Raw genomic sequence first — 18,320 nt, forward strand, 5'->3', positions numbered from 1 at the left:
GGGGAAGTTTCTTCCCCTTTGAGTGACACCGGGTAAATTTAGTGCTCCGTAAAGGTTGACGATCACTCATCTAAGGCATTGCTACCCGATTGCTAAATTAGGAGATTTAAAGTGAATTTTGGTGGTGTAACTACTTTTGCTGCTTGCTGTTCTCCTTGCTGTAGAGAAGGTTGTACCTGAGAATGTGAAGTGCCAGGATCTCCCTGCTTCATCTAATTTGTGGATGTGTTCTCTACCTTGCCTATTGCTTCTTAAAAATTACAAAACGGTGCTCCAATATAAGGATGGCCTCTTCCACAATCAGACAAAGATGAACAAGAAAGTAAATCAGTAATGGGAACAGATCAGCTGAAGGGAAGACCGTGGCCAATACTGTTTATTAATCCATTGCATTAATTTTATACATACTGTGCAACCTGCAACGGGGCTACTGCAGTATGTGCAGATAATTTTGCATACATGAATTTTCATTTCTCTAAAATGAAAAAGAACAGACCAGTGTGATTATTTAAAAGTTTCTAATGTTATCTCCTGTTTATTAGTACCAAAACATGTTGACGAGTTCAACTAATAAATCTCATCCAGCTGTTGTAGAGGATATGATGAGTTATTCCAGTGATTGCCCACAATGAGAACAGACCTAATGGGCTCAGTGTTCAGTGCAGGGGCTCTCAGCTCAGTGCAGTGAGGTTAAGAGTTCTGGGACTGGGGGTTTAAGATCAAAATGAAGGACTAATCAAAGGGCAGGTTTCACAGGATGAAGGGGATTATGGGTGATCGGAGAGGTGGGTAGTCCTTGAACTCCTTCAGATAGCTGCGGTGTTTTCCTTTGGCCCAAATTGTCATCTGGATAAATCCAACCAATGAGAACAGTGCGACTAAGGGAGGAAGGAAAGTATAAATTATATGCAAGTGTTGTGATTAATTAAACATATTCATACATGAGTGGTACATCAGATTTTTTTTGTACTTTTATGGAGTGCAGATTATCACCCTCCACCTCCATATGTTAACTGTCTAAGGATGACCTATTTGTGCCACTATCTATCAGCTTTTTATAGGAAATTACAAGCAATGTTTCTAAGCTCCGCTACTCCAAAAGCCTGCAGTAAAACAACTCTGATGTCTATCGCTCTGATCTGCATAGGAATAGAAACTTCAGTGTAAAAAAAAAAAAAACTGGATTCCTAAATTTTAAGATCACTTTCATGGAGGGGGGGGGTGACAGCTGACAGAGCTTAACCATGAAGTTAGGAAAAGTCAGGCCCCATATCAAACTACAAAAAAACACAAAGAAGTATAAAATTATTTCTGGAAGTTTACTGTACTCACCAGGCAGACACTGAGTCATTATGGCAAAACCAATCCAGGAGCCCACCTAAGACACAAACATCACAATATAAGACAGGTTGCTATTTGTCCAGAACACATCTGCTCAGGGAATTAAGTGGCACGTTGTCCTTTTCAATAACCTTTATAACCATGTCGCTTACCTCATATGTGTAGTTGGGGCAAGACACCAGAAGGAAGAGCCATGTGAAGGGGTTACGTGTTGGGAAGGGAATTTTCCGCGTCTTGGAGCCTTGAAAGGAAAAGAACACAATGATAAGTTGTAGTACCAAGTTTAAAATTAGAGCTAGTCATGTAGATATTTAAATATACAATTTGTTCACTCTTAGGGTTCTGTAATTTTCTTTTAAAGGACAAAAATGTTTCTAAGACCTGAATCAGCTGTCATGTGACTATTCACAGCACCTTTTTGGTAATGACAACTGGTCTGGGTAAGCGGCTCAATGTGCAGATAGCCGGTGTTGTTGTAACCCTTTGCATTGTGACGTCATGATTCTGAAGATGTAAAAGTATCAGACAGTTTGATGGAAATGTTTCATGGCAAATAGACAAGAATCCACTTAACCAAGAAGCAATGCAACTGCAGCAAGAATTACCACCAAACTACAGCCAGATGAGAGAAGAACTGGGATGTGGACTGTCATGTGACTGCCTTTTTAGGTCAAAAAAAAAAAAGAAGAAGAAAAGCTTTTGATACATTTTTGATACATGAATAAAATCAATAGAATTTTGTAGTGTGAGCAGGCTGGTTCTTTTTAAGTTGTATAGTAATAAACTCACCAGCTGGCCTCAGGTTTCTCAGAGCAATGTGTATGGAGAAATTACCCAGCTGGCAAAACTGAGAAACAAAAGAGACAAATTATAAACTTCAGGCTTAGGTTACCACTTCTAACATTGTAAGCAATATAAACAGCAGCCCTTAATATATATGGACAATCTACTTTTATATGTACAGCTAGTCTCCAATGTTTTTATATATGAGACTTGCATAATTTAAACTAAAAACTCTGAAGCTGACAACATCCACATCATGAACAGATTCTTATTCTTAAGTGCAAGAACCTATAGCACAAATCACAGTTTATTCTTAACTTGGATCAGTAGAAGCTGGATTCTGATTGGATCACAGCATTTAGGAATAAGCATGGGATAGTTCTGTTGACACCTTGCTTATATATACAGGATCTGCCTGAAATAAAGCCAACTTCTTCTCAAGGCAATTCTTGCAGTGGTTACAGGGTGGCTAAATGTCTGCCAATTGCCTGTTCTACCCCAGCTTGAAATGAACACACCCTCATCAATTTCACCAAATGTTATATGGCTACGATCAAGCTATGAGTGACGCTAAAGGTAGAACAGGCAGTTGGAAGATGTTCAATAGTTCTGTAACCAATGCAAAAAACCTGGGTAAATATTCACTGCCAGGAGGGCACCACTTTTTAATAACGGCAGTCAGTGCTGTCTCTAATCTTTCACTACCCTGCATTTTGCTCTTGTTGCCCCCATTCCTTATGTGTCTCAAGTAAACAGGCACAGCAAGAGGCATGTGCAACCCAGAAGAAATAATCATCTCCTATTGCCCTTTAAACATGCCACTTAAAAAAAATATTCTCCCCAGCCTCATTTTACCCGGTGCCCATATGTTTGATGGCAAAAGAATTGTGATTACTCACCAGGAATATGATGACAGCAATTTTCACTTGTTCATCTCCATATGCTGTTCAAGAAAAAAATTATGGTTATCATACACAGGACTTATTGTTTACCACTTGAAGGAAAAAAAATAGAAACCCAAATTCTCAATCTGCAACCTGAAACAGAGAAGAGGGGCCCTCTTTATAGATTTTCTGGCTTGGGACCCAGAAATACAGTTACAGATGTTGCCTGAAGCACTGCCTACTGGTAAAATCAAAATTCATGAATAATTAGTCCACAAAGTAGCCAAACGTCTGCACAAATCTACTAATAACTTTGTCCTAATCATGTTAATGGTTCCCTGAAAGCCTCTTTTCATTTGTCGCCTCCATTGGTCACTGGCACTCTGGCACCATTAATAAAGTAAAGCACTCCAGTATTGTACAGCTACCGATGCCAACCAGGGGAGAAAATAAGATTGCCACGTGCTATGGAATTAAGGGACAAGGTAAGTAAAACTTTTTTTTTTTTTTTTAACCTGTAACCTTGGGGAAAAAAACAAACAAACATTTAACCCTTGCAGCGCAGGGATGACTCACTACAAAAGTAGTTTGTATGGAGCTTTAAACTAAGCAACTACTTACACCATTCCACTAGTCTTCCCATCTATACAATTTCTAGATTTAAAAGGAGTTAGGAAATTGCTTTTATTTTAGTTTCCAACAAATGTAGGTTCAAAATGCAAATTCTGCATACAAATGCATTGCTCTTATGATAGGCACACTTTGGTATCCCTCCCAACATCTCCCATGATGGTCATACGACAATGATCAGTGGGGTTACTAAACAAAGACTTGTATGGAATTGTAGAGTGGTGATATATAAACACTCACCTGGCGGTGTATACAGCGGGTGATTGATGTAATATGCCATCCAAGCAGCAAAGCCCCAGTAATACATACAGTTCTGGAACACAAGAGAGATTAGAGGAACATCTTAAAGCAAAACCATTCTACATTAAATTAGTTATAGCCTCCTTTGTCTGTCCAATGATACGAGAAACACCATCAGCTGTAAGAGAGCTCAACCATTATCCCCTTAGCACCAGTACTGGAGTGAAATCATACTGACAGGGTTTTATTGTGTTCCTTTACTGTTCGTGTACAAATATAAAAAGTTACATGGGCATGCATAGATTAAAAAAGCAGTCCAGTAGAAGCAGCTAGGAAATCAGCAGCTTGTGCAGGTTCGACGTCAAGGTCCATCAGCTCTCTACACTAATAGTAGAACACAACACTTATTAGATCCCAGATAAAAAAGTGACCCCGGAACACTCAGACATGTTTATTGCGTGTGTTGCTTTACACACCCCAGACATTAACACAAAGGGTCATTACCTTAAAGATGTTCCGTAGCGGCATTGTACCATGGGAAAAGCGATGTACAAAAAGAGTTTCCAGAAGACGTTTTATGTAGTGAAATGAATGACAGATACAAGCAAGGCTGGAAAAGATAAAAAATGAGCCAAACATAAGATAGCACATCCAAATGTTGCTCTTTTGCAAACACTTTCCCAAACTATGAAATACCAAAATGCGAACTATATGATTTCAAATACCCAAATCCCAACCCCTTGAGAAGCCAGTAAGGACATAGTAATATCTTTAAATCAAAACCCCACAAATAAATGAATATATAAATAAAGCATACAGGATAAACTAAAAGGATCAGAAGATTTAACTGTAACTCTGATCATTTGCTCTTAGGAGATACAAGAAAATAACAAGTGAATGGTATATGGGCTTACTCTTTAAAGCAAAGCTTCCACTAAGACACAGGTTCCACTTATGTGGCAGCCCCAAATTACAGAGTGCCGCAGGAAGCTCTTTAAAAAAAAAAAAAAAAGATTCACATCAAAAAATGAATGACTTTCTGGTTCCAGCAATGGCTGATGTCAATAGGATTCATGGTGGAATCTTGGGAAACATTTGGTATAATCTTGCAAGAAAGCCATCTAGCACTGTGCAGGAGTACAATCTCAAAGGATTTAGGGGAATTTCCAGGATTTCATAGGACTCAGGGATGCTACCCTTGTTTAGGAAAGCTCCCCAGAAGTAAAGTCAGTATGTTTGGGTGCTTTACATTTAATGTTGTTGTTGTTTGAGTGTTAGAGGATAAGAGAAGTCTACAGAGGCAGAGCTTTTGTTTTAGGCATTTAAAGCCTGAATTAACCCCATAGCATTCTAATTCTGTCCGTATTTCCATGCAAAAAGTGTTAGCTTTTTTGCATGGAAAATTATTTTACATTGTGGGCCTATAATTCACCAAAATATGTCCAATATTTAATAAATTTAAAAAAAAAAAAACTTTACAAAATAAATATGTAATTTCACTGTACAGTAGCACGTATAATATAATATATATATTATATCAAGATTTCTTTGTATTGGACTCAATACAGCCATTTTGTATTGAATCCAATACAAAATTATTTACATTTCCTGCCACTCCTCCCGCCCGCACCAACGTCACTAGGAAACCGGGAGAGCGTCTCTGCAGTCGCCGGGAGAGTATCGTAGAGAGGACACCACCTGAGGACCTGCAGAGACCGGCAGGACGCTGGGGAAAGCCAACGGAGCAAGTTAAGTGGGTTTCTTTTTAAGTTTTAAGCGAGCCCGAGTGTGACTCGAGATTACAGCTTTTAGCATGTAAAATCCACCCCAAATCACACTCGGAAAGGGAGGGAGGGCGGTTGCCTTCACCTAAATTAACAGCGTTAAAAGGTGTTAAGAATGGGTTTCACCAGATGGTCCTTCCTGGGTACATACCAAGACAGTATCAGAAAACAGTCACATTACATAGAATACTCACTGGACCACGGAGTGCCGACTTGTGATGAAGTCATATTTGGGACCATAAATAAAGGGGACACGGAAGTAGAAAAGTAAATAGATGACAAGAGGTCCGGCGTACTCTGTCAGGAATACCTGCAGGCAAACATAGTAATCAGAACATTCTAGATAACATTACAGGACAATATATATCTTTACTGTCTCTGTTTTCCACTCAACAGATCCTAACTTAAAAAAAAAACAAAAAGAAAAAAAACAAAGAAGACTAAGCTTATGCAAGCATTTTATTCAGTGTTACATGTGTAGAACTGTAATGGTTTACCCATCAAGGATTATTAATACCCCAATTACGAGGATGCGAGGTGAGAAGTCACATGACAGTTGCTCCTCTCGTCAATCACCTGCTCTCTTGCCAATAACATGAGCTGCTTTCTTGTTGACAAGTGTACATTAAATAATCCAGTAAGAGATCCCTGATACTCAGAAGTGGAGACACAGCATGTCTAATTACCAGGTGCTCATACATTGACAGGGTAGGCCTTTGAGCTTTGAATCTGCTCCTAATTCAGATGCAACAAGATAAAACTAAACAGCAGGTGAATACAGACATTTATGGGTATGCCTACACAATTGTAAAAACTTAACTGTTAGGTCAAGGCTTTGAGCAGAGATTCATGACATGACCTTGGAATCCACTACTACCCAAGGAACTGCTGATAAAAATGTACCATCCGGTTGACAACATTCTTTTTGAATGGACTGTCACCACAGGAATAAATAGATCTTATGTGATTTCTGCTAGCACAGCTTATCTGTGCATTGCAGTTTACTATACAACAAGTACATGTCATCATGCTGCAGATGTGCATTAAGTAATGCCAACACAATCCACAGGTTGATGCAGTAAAATGCATTATGAAGTGAAAAGTTCTAAATGAATGCGGTCAGAGGAAGATTACTCATTTATCAAGATATTCGCTTGAATTGTTCATCCCCCCTACCGATACAGTACTCCATTCTTGTCAGAGCAGCTTCTATATACCGGTACTCTGCAGCTTCAATGACATTGAACATGTAAGCAGCTCTGGCTACATACTTGGACAGTGATGTACTAAATTCCAAAAAACGAAATTAAGCGGAAACCAAAAACAAGTTAGCCATGGTTGCTTTTTTCAAATGTGCATGTATCATTTTTCACACAGTTATTGCTTCTTGATGGTCCTTTATAAAGGGACATTGCAACTTTGACCAGCTCTTGGCCTGGATGGGGCCCATTCTCTCCTTTGCCACATTACTAATAAAGCCATCTATAAAAGCAACGGGGCAAAAAGATTTTCTTTTCAGTTATCATAAACTTTTGTGCTATACAAAATATTAGAAAAGACATGTAGCACAGTAACTTTTAGTGTTATACCCATAACAACACTTTAACAAGCTGCGAGTGTGGGAGTGTGACCAAAAAAGTTGGACTGCTGGAAATCAAGAGCTGACATTTCTTTCCAGACGAGTGGCACCCCCACTTTGCACGCACTTGTACTTTGGTATGCACTACACTCAAGAGGACATTTGGTCTTGACTTTGATGTTTGCTGATTGAGGCACACTTGGCACCATAAGAGCAGCTGGTATCCTGTTCTTGTTATTTTGTCTCCATGTGCCAGGATCCGTATAACTGTGCAGCTATGTGTGTGCCTATGCAATCAGATAGCTCTCCATTCTCTCCATGTGTACTATCTATATACAGACAGCCAGCATATATGGTGGTTATGGGTTTTAGAAATTACACAAACAGTAGAGGAAAAAACAAGCAAAGACTGATGGGCAGTAAAGATTAAAGTAAAAATGTAAACTTTACCTGGAAGACATTCAGTTTGCAATACAGTTATTTATTTTATAAAATATTGGTTTAATTCATATAGCATAGTAATGCTGTATTTCTCAGCTAGATTCTGTGTACATGTACTTACTTGCTCCAGTGAAGGATGCACATCAATGTATGAGGACAGCAACCGTAGAGAACTAAATCACTTACACAGTATAGGTGAAAAATGTAAAAAAACAGCTGCAGTTTTGCAAGAAAATACTTTTTGGAATGACCTGGATAATAACGATTATGAGATTTCACCTGTTCTGTCCTTTGCACAGGACTGAGGAGCAATGACCACAACCAGTGGTGACAGGGGTAAAGCCATTATAATTCTAACCTTTTTTTTTACATAAATTTTTCACCTAGAGGCAGGGGGCGGACAATGGGTAAAATAGAAGCTTTAACATTATTGAGGCATGTATTATTTAAAAAACAAAATTGAAGTTATATGTATGTGCTTCAGATAGGCAGCGCTGATTGCCACAATAAAACAGATATATTTTGTTTGACTTTCAGAATGTTTAGAAAATGTACAACATGTATAATAATATCAGAGATGTATATTGTCTGATGTTCAGAAAGATGCATTACTCACAGTGACCCAGCTGATCTGTGCTCCCAGATCTCTAAAGTACAGAGTTGCTGTTGTTCCCACTGGCAGGTTCTGCAGAATGTCTTCATCTTTTAGAGACCTTCCCTCTGTTATAAAGAAGGTAATAATGAGCACAAAATATATAATTTTACCTATAAGAAAAAGATATATATATATACACACACACACACACATATACATACACACACTATATATTCATGTACAGGTAATCCCCGGGTTACATACAAGATAGGGACTTTAGGTTTTAAGTTGTTCTTAAGTTGAATTTGTATGTAAGTCAGAACATGTACATTATTTTAATTATTTGCAATTAGTACAGAGGTTTGTCTCAACATATTGTCAGTTACTGTATAAATATACTGCATTTCTGCCCCTTTGGTATCACATGTTGAGGGACCATTTTTTCTGGGTAGTCCCCCTTTCAGGAACAGCAGTTTAGTGAAGTCACACCAATTTGAGTCTGCTTCATTATGCCGCCAGGGCCAACAGTGTCTCTGAACTGAACAAAAAAAATTGGCCCAGATTACCTTAACGACAAAAACCAGCCAATGGGCCTGGTATTTCCCATCACATATTTCCCTGACAACAGGACCAATTTTCCAGTTCCCATGAAACATTAACAATCTGCAATATTTACATCTTCAACCAAAAAATGACTTACTAGGGTCCAAACGTAAAGACTGACGGGCAGGGTACCACTCGGGATCTGAAAAACAAAGGACAGAATTTCAAATCAGCTTTTCAATAAATGTGGAGTACATGAATACAGAAACAGACAACAATAATACAAAATTAAACCTAGTAGCTCAGTAATATTAAAGTCCAATTGACGGTGACTAATTACAAATAGATATATACCATGACCTGGATGAATGAGAACCTTCACAGACCTACACAAGCACTAACACCCTAATGATCATCTGGGGCCAATGTGACTTCTTACATTACTGATGCAAATGCATGCGGTGAATAAAAGCCACTATTCATAAATGTTCATATTTCACCAATTTTTCATGGAAAAATACTTTGATAACCCTAACTATTTATATAGGTACTTTTGACCAGGAGAGGCTTACTAAGTTTTTAGCTTTGCAGCATTTTCCCAAATTTGTCAGCAAAGACATCTAAATATTGATGTAATCACAAAAGTAAAACAGGTGACAAAAAAATAAAAAAAATAAATTGCGTGCTTGATAACAGTGAAAGCTCTATCGGCAACAGATGCTTCCCTGTACGACTCTTGTCTGGCTTCCAAATATACTTGGCCTCCCTTGGTAAGGTTTCCGCACCACCCTGTATTATCAATGTCATTACTAAAAAGGCCTTGCTTATGTGAACTAGCCCTATAAATACATGATTTGTGGGTCAGTGATCAGCAGTAATATAACTGGTTTGTCCTTTGGGAAATGAATGTGCGTTTTAAAATGAACCTGGGAGTCAGAGGAAAGTTAGGAGAATGCCAGTAGGATGACATAGGCACCTGTCACATTCATACCCTAGGGATCCCCCAGTCTACAGGAGCTTTGAAATGTAAATACTCTTTTTTTTTTTTTTTTTTTTTTTTTTTATATTTATCTAAATTTTCTGTGCCCAGCTGTTGGTCATGTAGTGAGGGAGGAAAAACAGCAGGACCGGGCTGCTAAGTTAGAATATACATAATGATTTAGGACTCAATTGTAGAGCCCTCAAAGCCAGACTCAATAAACAATAAGAAATACACTTGCTGCTTAAGATTAGGTATAATGTCCTTGCAGATCTCCGAACGACGAACGTTTGTAATACAAGTGAAGGGGAGAGAGCGCAGCGGGGTGCCACTCTATAGAGCAGAACAACACTCTATTGTTCAGCGCTCATTCAGTCTTTTGTCATTGGAAAGGATTGCGAAAGATCCTTCCCAACAAAAACTATTGAGCGTGTGTGCGTAGCCTAACTTCCGGTAACTGTCCTAATTTTAACATTTATGTGTCCAAGAATGATGAGGATGTGGTACTAACATTCATTCATGAGAAATTGCTGCAGCGCTCCCCAATAAGTGCTTAAGGTTCTATTGCCATAAGTCGCAAAGTATCATGGGTCATCTGCTGCACTTCATAATACTTTCAACCATTCAGAAACGGGGGAAAGCTTCAAGTGTTCAAGAAGTTAAGCCTTGCCATGAGGCAATAAATGGAACTTCTAAATTTAATGCATTGAGATGGGGCTTTCAGGAGTTTGTTCCTACCTTTACCAAGGAAACAAAAAACATTTATTTCCAATATAGTTGTTTCCTGCTGGAAGGATCCACGTGTGACACCACCTTTTCAGAAAGGATTGACCATAAAGCTCAGACACGTGGATACAAGTGTGGTTTACTGCTTTCAGCTAGTACAGAGTATCCCAAAAGTCCAATATCAATACAATGAATGTCAGCAGTTGAATGTGTAAAAGGATAAACATTGGGAATTGTGCAATCACTTCATAAATGTACTAAAGTAATGCTTTTTTCTTTTTGCCCTGACATACGATGCAAACCCTGAAACTTATCCCTATTCCTAACCTCCAGAAAAGCAAACATAACTCATAATCCTAACCCTCATTTGGAAGTCCCCCTGTCCTCTTCATGTTTCTCTTTTGGTCTTGAAAAAATGCAATGCAATACAATGCCCATGATTACAGAAATGTGGGCATTGTAGGTGTGTGACCTTTGCATATATACTTTCTCATCTCAGAAAGTTCTGAGGTATGATACCCCTGCAACTAACTGAGCCCTGCAAATATATACTTCTCCTTACTGACAGCTTGTCATATTGTGCTGCAATCATATATAAATCCACCAAGCATTTTAATAAAATAAAATCAAACTTGGCCATGGCCAGCATAATCAGAGTTTAAAAGGTATCTGCCTTTCCTCTCCATTGTCATATTTGCCCTCTAGTAAAGTGTAATGCACACAATCACAGTATGACAGCTGAAAGTTCTAATAAGATCCGGCCCACACTGGCAAGCTCTACAACAACAGTCCATTTGACAATGAATTGCTGCCAGCGCCAGGTCAGGCTCCAGGGTTAATTCTGATATTTTTCAAATGATTAAGCAACAGGTGATGAGCTGTAATAGAGCAGCCCACAATGCTATCATTTGAATACCATTAACAGCAATTAATTAGAGAATGTTTTTTTCCAGGTCATGGCAGAAGCGTTGGTATTAAGGGATTAGCAGTACCCATCATGAATACCTACGAGATTTGGTGAACAAGTTCTTTATTTCTGCAATGGTAGCATTAGGCTCCACCTGGAAAACATGGCAAAAAAAGCGCAGAATTAGTAAACAGTTTAATATATTATTTATGATTTCTACAAAAAATGTTAAGGTTTATGGTCATGTATACCCTATTTTACGGTTTGTTAAAGGTGTCCATATTTAGATTTGTTTTAAATGTTCAAGGTAATGTTAGGGAAGATCCGGGAGCACCAAATAATTGCATTGTGTAGGACAGCAGTGCCGCTGGATATCTTACACCTATAGTACTTAGATAATCATCCCATTCCAAAGCCATGACATTCAGATGGCCAGAAAAATTTCGGATGACTTTACATTTGTGTTCCAATTTATCCCTAATGTGTCCCCAATGTTGAAGTCACAGTCTGATACTGGCCACTTACCTCCACACCCAACTGATCAAGGTAAGTCTTTTAGAAATGGCTTTGTGTATAGTAACATAGTTATGCTGGCGCAGAAAAGGACTTTTCAAAAAGTTTACCACAATGTTTAAAGTGCACCATTGTCTTGAACATCTTTGGGCTCTTAAAGAAAATAACTTGGTATTGTGATTAGGTGTTTACATAATTTTGGTCATAGAGTGTACATGTGATGGTCGGCTATTCACAAATGTCTGGCTATATAAAGTTTGATAACCTTTAGCATTGAAAATGATGAGGGTCCTTTGAGGTATGGGTTGGTAAGGTAGAGCACTTTCAGGTCTATCAATGAGGAAGCTGGACTTTGTGTTTCTCCTTTTACTTTACTCATGACTGATGACTTATTAGATATAGAACTCAATATACATTTCCTATCATCTTATCCTGAAAGTTTTATTTCATGTGGGCATTTAATCTGTTTTAATCTTGTTTAGTCAAGGCAGAGGGCCATGGAAAGGTAAATGGGCCCAAGATCACCATGGCCCTTATGCATCCTGGCTGAGTTTTTAATATTGCTAACCGCTGTCTCCCTGCTACACTTACCTTAGGGATATATAGGAAATTTGCAAAAGGGCCAGAAATATACATGGCCAGAGCAAAGGCTCTGCATCCCATTGAAAGCGAAGTTCCCCACTGGGATATAATAAGCAAATGCAGAGGTCACAAAAAAAAAATGTCTACAAATGTCTGCAACCTGCACATTTATATTGGCCAGGGATACGGGCTTCCAGTATAAAGAAGCTCATTTAGTGTTTTAGGTTTAGTTTGTGCTTAGATGGAATTTTAAAACCTTGTTTATCCCAAAAAGGTTTTGCACAACTGACATGCCGATCATTATGTGTACAAGCTAAAATGGATACCAGGGAAATGCATTCCTGTATTGTATATCCTGCAGACTATACCTGTCTTGTTGAAATCTGTGGCATGCAACAAGCTCTGCTCTACACACTGGTGATGATAGTAAATATTGACATGCTCTTTCATTTTTTTTTCCAGGTGGTGATTCCTATCCCTTGACAGCTTGACCTGCAAAGGCCAGACATACCTGTGCTTAGCCTAGCCCACCATGCTCTGCAAAGGAAATCACTGCCAAATGAAAGGAATCACCTACTAGGAGACAAGGGGCCTGACTCATTAAAGCTCTCCAAGGCTGGAGAGGATACACTTTCGGCAGTGAAGCTGGGTGATACAGCAAACCTGGAATGGATTTCTTCAAAGTCATTTGCTAGCAAATGTTTTGAATCCTGAATCAGATCCATTCCAGGTTCGCTGGATCACCCAGCTTCAGTGATGAAAGTGTATCTTCTCCAGCCTTGGGAGCTTTAATAAATCAGCCCCAATGTGTTCAGCTTCAACCACTTATCCACTTGTAATATTTGCTGTAACAGCTTACTCATAGCAAGCGTATCCCTTACCTAAGTGTATTTGCTTGTGTACATTATGTTGTGACAGATGGGCCGGTCTGAAACTCTGGGATTTTCATGCACTGTTTGAGTTAGACAACCAATATTTTTTTTGACAAAATATAGTTGAAAATCTAATTATACAAGGCAATTGTTTTTGTTGATTGGTTAATCATTGTATTGATTTGAAAGCCAGAAAGAGAACCGGTCAAAGAGGCATTTAATGTAACCTAAACCTCTTTAGGTAGAGGGCTGTTGTATTCTGCTCCCTGGATAGACAGATATTTGTCTATTTCTCTGTATTCCTTGTCTGAGGGGGGAAGGTTTTGTTCTGAAGGTCAACTCCATGGCCTCATAGTGCACGTTTTATCTCATGCCCTTAGGTCAATGCTGATAAGACTGTCTTTAGCAGTCTGCTGATACAGTGTGTGAATGAATACAACTGACAAATACCAAAGCTTCAAGTGGATGATGCAGCCTGTCATTAGTATTACACAGCAGTTTTAGTTATTTCTGTAACAGTTTAATGACCTGACAATCCAGCAAGCAGATCCAAATTTTTCATTTTCTGCAAATCGTATGGCTCTGCAGCCACAGTAGCAGCTATGGGGTTTAGGACAAACCATAAAGCTCTGCCTGGGGGTATACAATGGTCAACTTCTATCTAAATTACTTGAACTTTTTATGCATTAATAAATTCTGTGGTATAACTGTTGACAGACTATATCATGTCATTATAGCCTTTCCTCAATTTTAAAAGGGAGCCTATGAGTTCTAGGGCTTTCAACCCTTAGGTGTGTAAAATAGTCTAACGTTATGTACAAACAAAATAATTGCCGTTCATAGCAAATGATCCTAGAAGAATGAACGATGTGATACATTCTGCAACAAAGTGATCATTTGCAGAGCTCAGCTGATCCTTTAAATATCATACAACTACTGGCCACATTATTTGTAGTTGTAGGCATCCCTATTTAATGTACAGTGCTGCATAATATGTTGGTGCTATATAAATACTGTTTAATAATAAAAACGATAGGTGATGGTTTACGGACGTCTGTACAGGTGTTGGAGGATGACAGATAATAGTTTGTTCTTTGCAACCAATAATCATTATGAAAAATCATCTTCTGATCAATTAGATGGACATTTTATATGTTAATAATGATTTGTTTTAAGTAACAATATCTAGTGTATGTGCATAGCTTTGGTCAAGCGCAAATTTTTTTTTTCAGTTCAATTTAGACACTATTTTAAAACAATGTGATCAGTTAGAGAGGATCCTGAAATACCTATACATGTGGTATGACAGATCCCAAAATGAGCACATTCAAATGCCATAAATGGCTGCTCCTGTAACCCTGCCAGTCCTGTTATCCAAGTTTTATGAGTACATCCTGATTCCCAACAGAGAATCTTATCAGCATTGGCAGGAGATAGGCCAACAGCCAACATCCAGAGTAAAAGTATTTCCCGAGAGGACAAGAACACAGATATTTATTTTTATATATAATATAAATAGTTCAGGTGGGTTGGCCAGTTATATTTCCAAAGTGACGGATTGGAACAAATGCCCATTTACGACTACTACTTTTTATTGAGACCTGGAAACTTTGTCAATGGATAGAAAAGAGAATGTGTTTGTCAAGAGCCCCCACCAAAATTATTAGCACCTTACTGGCTCCTACATCTGCTGCAGGCTTAACTAAAATCATGATGTGTTTCATTCAACAGTTTTAGGCTACAAAATGTGATAAATAATGTTTTCTTCCAGCATTCTGCATTCACTAACAGATTGGGAATTTACCTACTGTGAATGGTGAATTAACTAATTCATGTTCTAAAAGTAAATCAAAGCAGTATTGGAAGCAGGGAAAATACCTATCCACGGACATTCGAAATATAAAGTGCCATTCATATTTTTTTAGGCACAGGGGCTACTTGTCTCTATGGATTGGTGCCAACAAGAATAGTAATACCAAAAAATGATTTATTATTGGTGTAGAAGTAGCAGTGTTCAGTGGCCAGGCTAAAATGTTAGAGCAGGGGTGGGCCATCTTGTTGGCACAGGGGCCACAATGAGTTTTAAAATTTGACAGATGAGCCAGGCCAGTATCAGATGAATAGAGGGTGTTTGTATGAACCTATATAAACTAAGTGTAAAAGCTGTTAACTTTTTTTAAAAGTAAAAGAAAGCATACATTCAAATTGCATTCCATTTCAATGGGAACAATGTTGTTGGTCACCCTTTTTAGCCAGTGGACAACTTTGTACCAATATTTGATGGGCTGCATTAAAAAGCCCAAAAGGGCTGTATTTGGCCCGCAGGCTGTAGTTTGCCTATGTCTGTGCTAGAGGCTTTTTGGAAGGTTTCTCCATAGAATTGATTTTTGCTCCAACCATTAAGTGACTTTAAAGCCCCCCATTCTTTTCCAATCCACCAAAAATTACCCTGCAGGAAAACAAACAGGGGAGGCAGAATTTAAGCAGAATAAACTTTAGTTTTAAATTTTATTCAATAAGATTTAAAATAAAAGATGCAGTAATTAATACATTTTTGTTTTACATTCCAAGGCCTACCTGAAACTGTTATGTGTTGTTGGATGGGTTTGCCCTTCATATGACAAAATCACTGTAACGTTGACATGAATGGTAATGCACCATTTGAATGTAATGTGTAAACTTCATTAGGTCTGTTATTAAACATGCAGCATTCATCATAGGATACGGATGTTGTTCACAACCGCTCCCCTACCCAGCACTTCACCATTTGACATACCTCCCCTAGGTAGCATCCCTTCTACCGACACTCGACCCCATCTTAACGCTAACCAACATTTCAAGTCCAAGTCCTGACCTCATCATTCCACAACCTTTTCTCTCATAGTAAGCTTTAACCTACAATTCTCCAATTAGAACACTTCAACCCAAACCCCACTAAGCACCCCTTAAACCCAACCTCCAAACCTTTTCTGCCCTGTAAGCCAATCACACCCCCACAGCACCTCTCACACCAACCCCATGCACCAACCCCCTAACCAACGTTAACCCAATAATCTATACAAATCTCACATCAGCCTCTACAAATTCCCACCTAATTAACCTCTCCACATACCTTACCCCCCCATTGCCAATACCCCCTTCAACAAGCCTCAACCTAAACTATTCCTTCCCAAGCTTCAACCACATAAACCCCTAACCACCTCTGCAACATTAAAATATGTTCAGTTTCCTCAAACACTTCCCCAATGCGGTCCTGTCCCTCCCCACCGCTGTCCTCTTTATTACTTCTTCAACCAATTTGTATTCCAGCACCTTCTCATTTGTCAAAGCTCCCAGTCACCCCGTGGTCTTACCTTGTCCAGGAAGCACAGCTTCTCCCGTGTCTTGGCATCCAGGATCTCCACCTCAAAATAAACAGTAGCACGTTTAGTAGGTTTTTTCTTTGAAGCTTTAGTGGCACGTCTACTTGACAATGGGCTATCATTTTGTGCCCTGGGACGATTAATTTCCGTAACTACAGAGTTTATATCCATTATTAGTAAGTGGTGTGAATACGTTTACTTGCTTGAAATTCAAATATTGCTTTCTTCTAATGACCCAATGCTTATTAACAAGTTCTCACTACCGCTTTAGCTTTACTGTGATCCCCAACCTTCCTCAGATTCTCACGATCGTCTTGTATTCAGAGATTACTACCTCAGCAAACTTTTTGCTATCTCAGCCGTCTCATGCTTTCTCTTTCAACACAGATGTCTCTCCCAGGGAGCTGTCTCTGCAACAGGTGCAGCAATGAAAGACATCCCTCTGTCCCAGTCTTGCTCAATATGTCAGTCTCTTAGGTAAGTTCTACCATCAAGCCCCTCTCTCACTTGCAGTCTCTTTCTCAGTCTTCAGCTCCTTCTTGGACTTTCCAGAGCACTCAGTTCATGTCCTGTCTCTTCTCTCTCCCTAAAATGTTTCTGATTCTCTCCCCCCTAGAAGTCTTGCACTCTCCTGGCTCTCCAGATGTAATATGAAGCAGATCTCTATATTTATCACTCCCTAGGCTTTTTCACATCTGTCAGTTTCTACACTTCCCCGTGAAGCACCCAGCCAGTAGGATCCCACACAGTGACACTGACAGCAGCCAGAGACCGGCACTGCAAGACCACCAAACCAGTGGCTCACGGGGCATCTCTAATCTCTGTCTCTTTGCTCAGGATATCTCATTATCTCTACTTCACTGCCAGTTTATGTCTTCTGGCCGCTCAATACCCTGCTCCACTGGCCCCCCTCTCTCTGCCAAGATGTCTCTTTACACCTCTGCGGTTGACTCCTCGTATTCATTGATCTCAGCAAATATCTAGGCTCAGACCCAGGGTTCTAAATTTAGGCTGTTTCCCCACATGTAACAGATAAGACCCCCAGATAAACAGAAAGGGAGAATGTGAGAGGGAGTAAGGAAACAAACTGCATATTGCACAACTCAAAATGATATATTCAAGAAAAAGATATAAGACAATGAAGACTTACTCCCCCCTACCTACCCATTATGAATTACTTGGCAGGGGCTCCCTGAGACTAAACTGAATACCATGGCAAATCTCACAGTGGATTAGCACCCAAAGAGCGTGGCGGCTGTACCTCACTACGTGATACAACCCCTTCTGACAGCTGAAGTAGGTCAGACTCCAGTGTGATAACACTGAATAGTGAAGACTCTTTTTCACATTGGTGTGCCAAGCCAGGGTGCTTGGGGAAAAGGCGACCTTTCCTTCTATACCCATCCCCCAGTGTGATGCACGCTAATGGCTCGTGGACACTTGTATCCTGCAGGACTAACTCCGAAGAAGAAAAAGGGTGAGTCGCACACTCGCCCATTATATGGACATTGTGTACCCATCCCTCCTTGCTGTGACCTTGGCTCCAACCCTGGCATTAC

The 18,320-nt window shown here is 39.3% G+C and overlaps 1 protein-coding gene across 1 annotated transcript; it reads right to left on the bottom strand.

Annotated features, from left to right (window-relative positions):
• Positions 1 to 501: 501 nt before the first annotated feature.
• Positions 502 to 17,528, bottom strand: TECR (trans-2,3-enoyl-CoA reductase). Its single transcript, XM_072399680.1, has 12 exons — positions 16,753 to 17,528; positions 11,535 to 11,586; positions 8,978 to 9,022; positions 8,299 to 8,402; positions 5,857 to 5,972; positions 4,383 to 4,488; positions 3,879 to 3,951; positions 3,024 to 3,067; positions 2,131 to 2,188; positions 1,494 to 1,582; positions 1,333 to 1,378; positions 502 to 878 (listed from the first exon to the last, which is right to left on the bottom strand). Exons 1-12 carry the CDS (start codon positions 16,930 to 16,932, stop codon positions 751 to 753), a joined length of 1,041 nt encoding a protein of 346 aa, XP_072255781.1. The 5' UTR covers positions 16,933 to 17,528; the 3' UTR covers positions 502 to 750.
• Positions 17,529 to 18,320: the final 792 nt, after the last annotated feature.

Source organism: Pyxicephalus adspersus, chromosome 2 (genome assembly GCF_032062135.1).
Source record: "Pyxicephalus adspersus chromosome 2, UCB_Pads_2.0, whole genome shotgun sequence".
Lineage (NCBI taxonomy): Eukaryota > Metazoa > Chordata > Amphibia > Anura > Pyxicephalidae > Pyxicephalus > Pyxicephalus adspersus.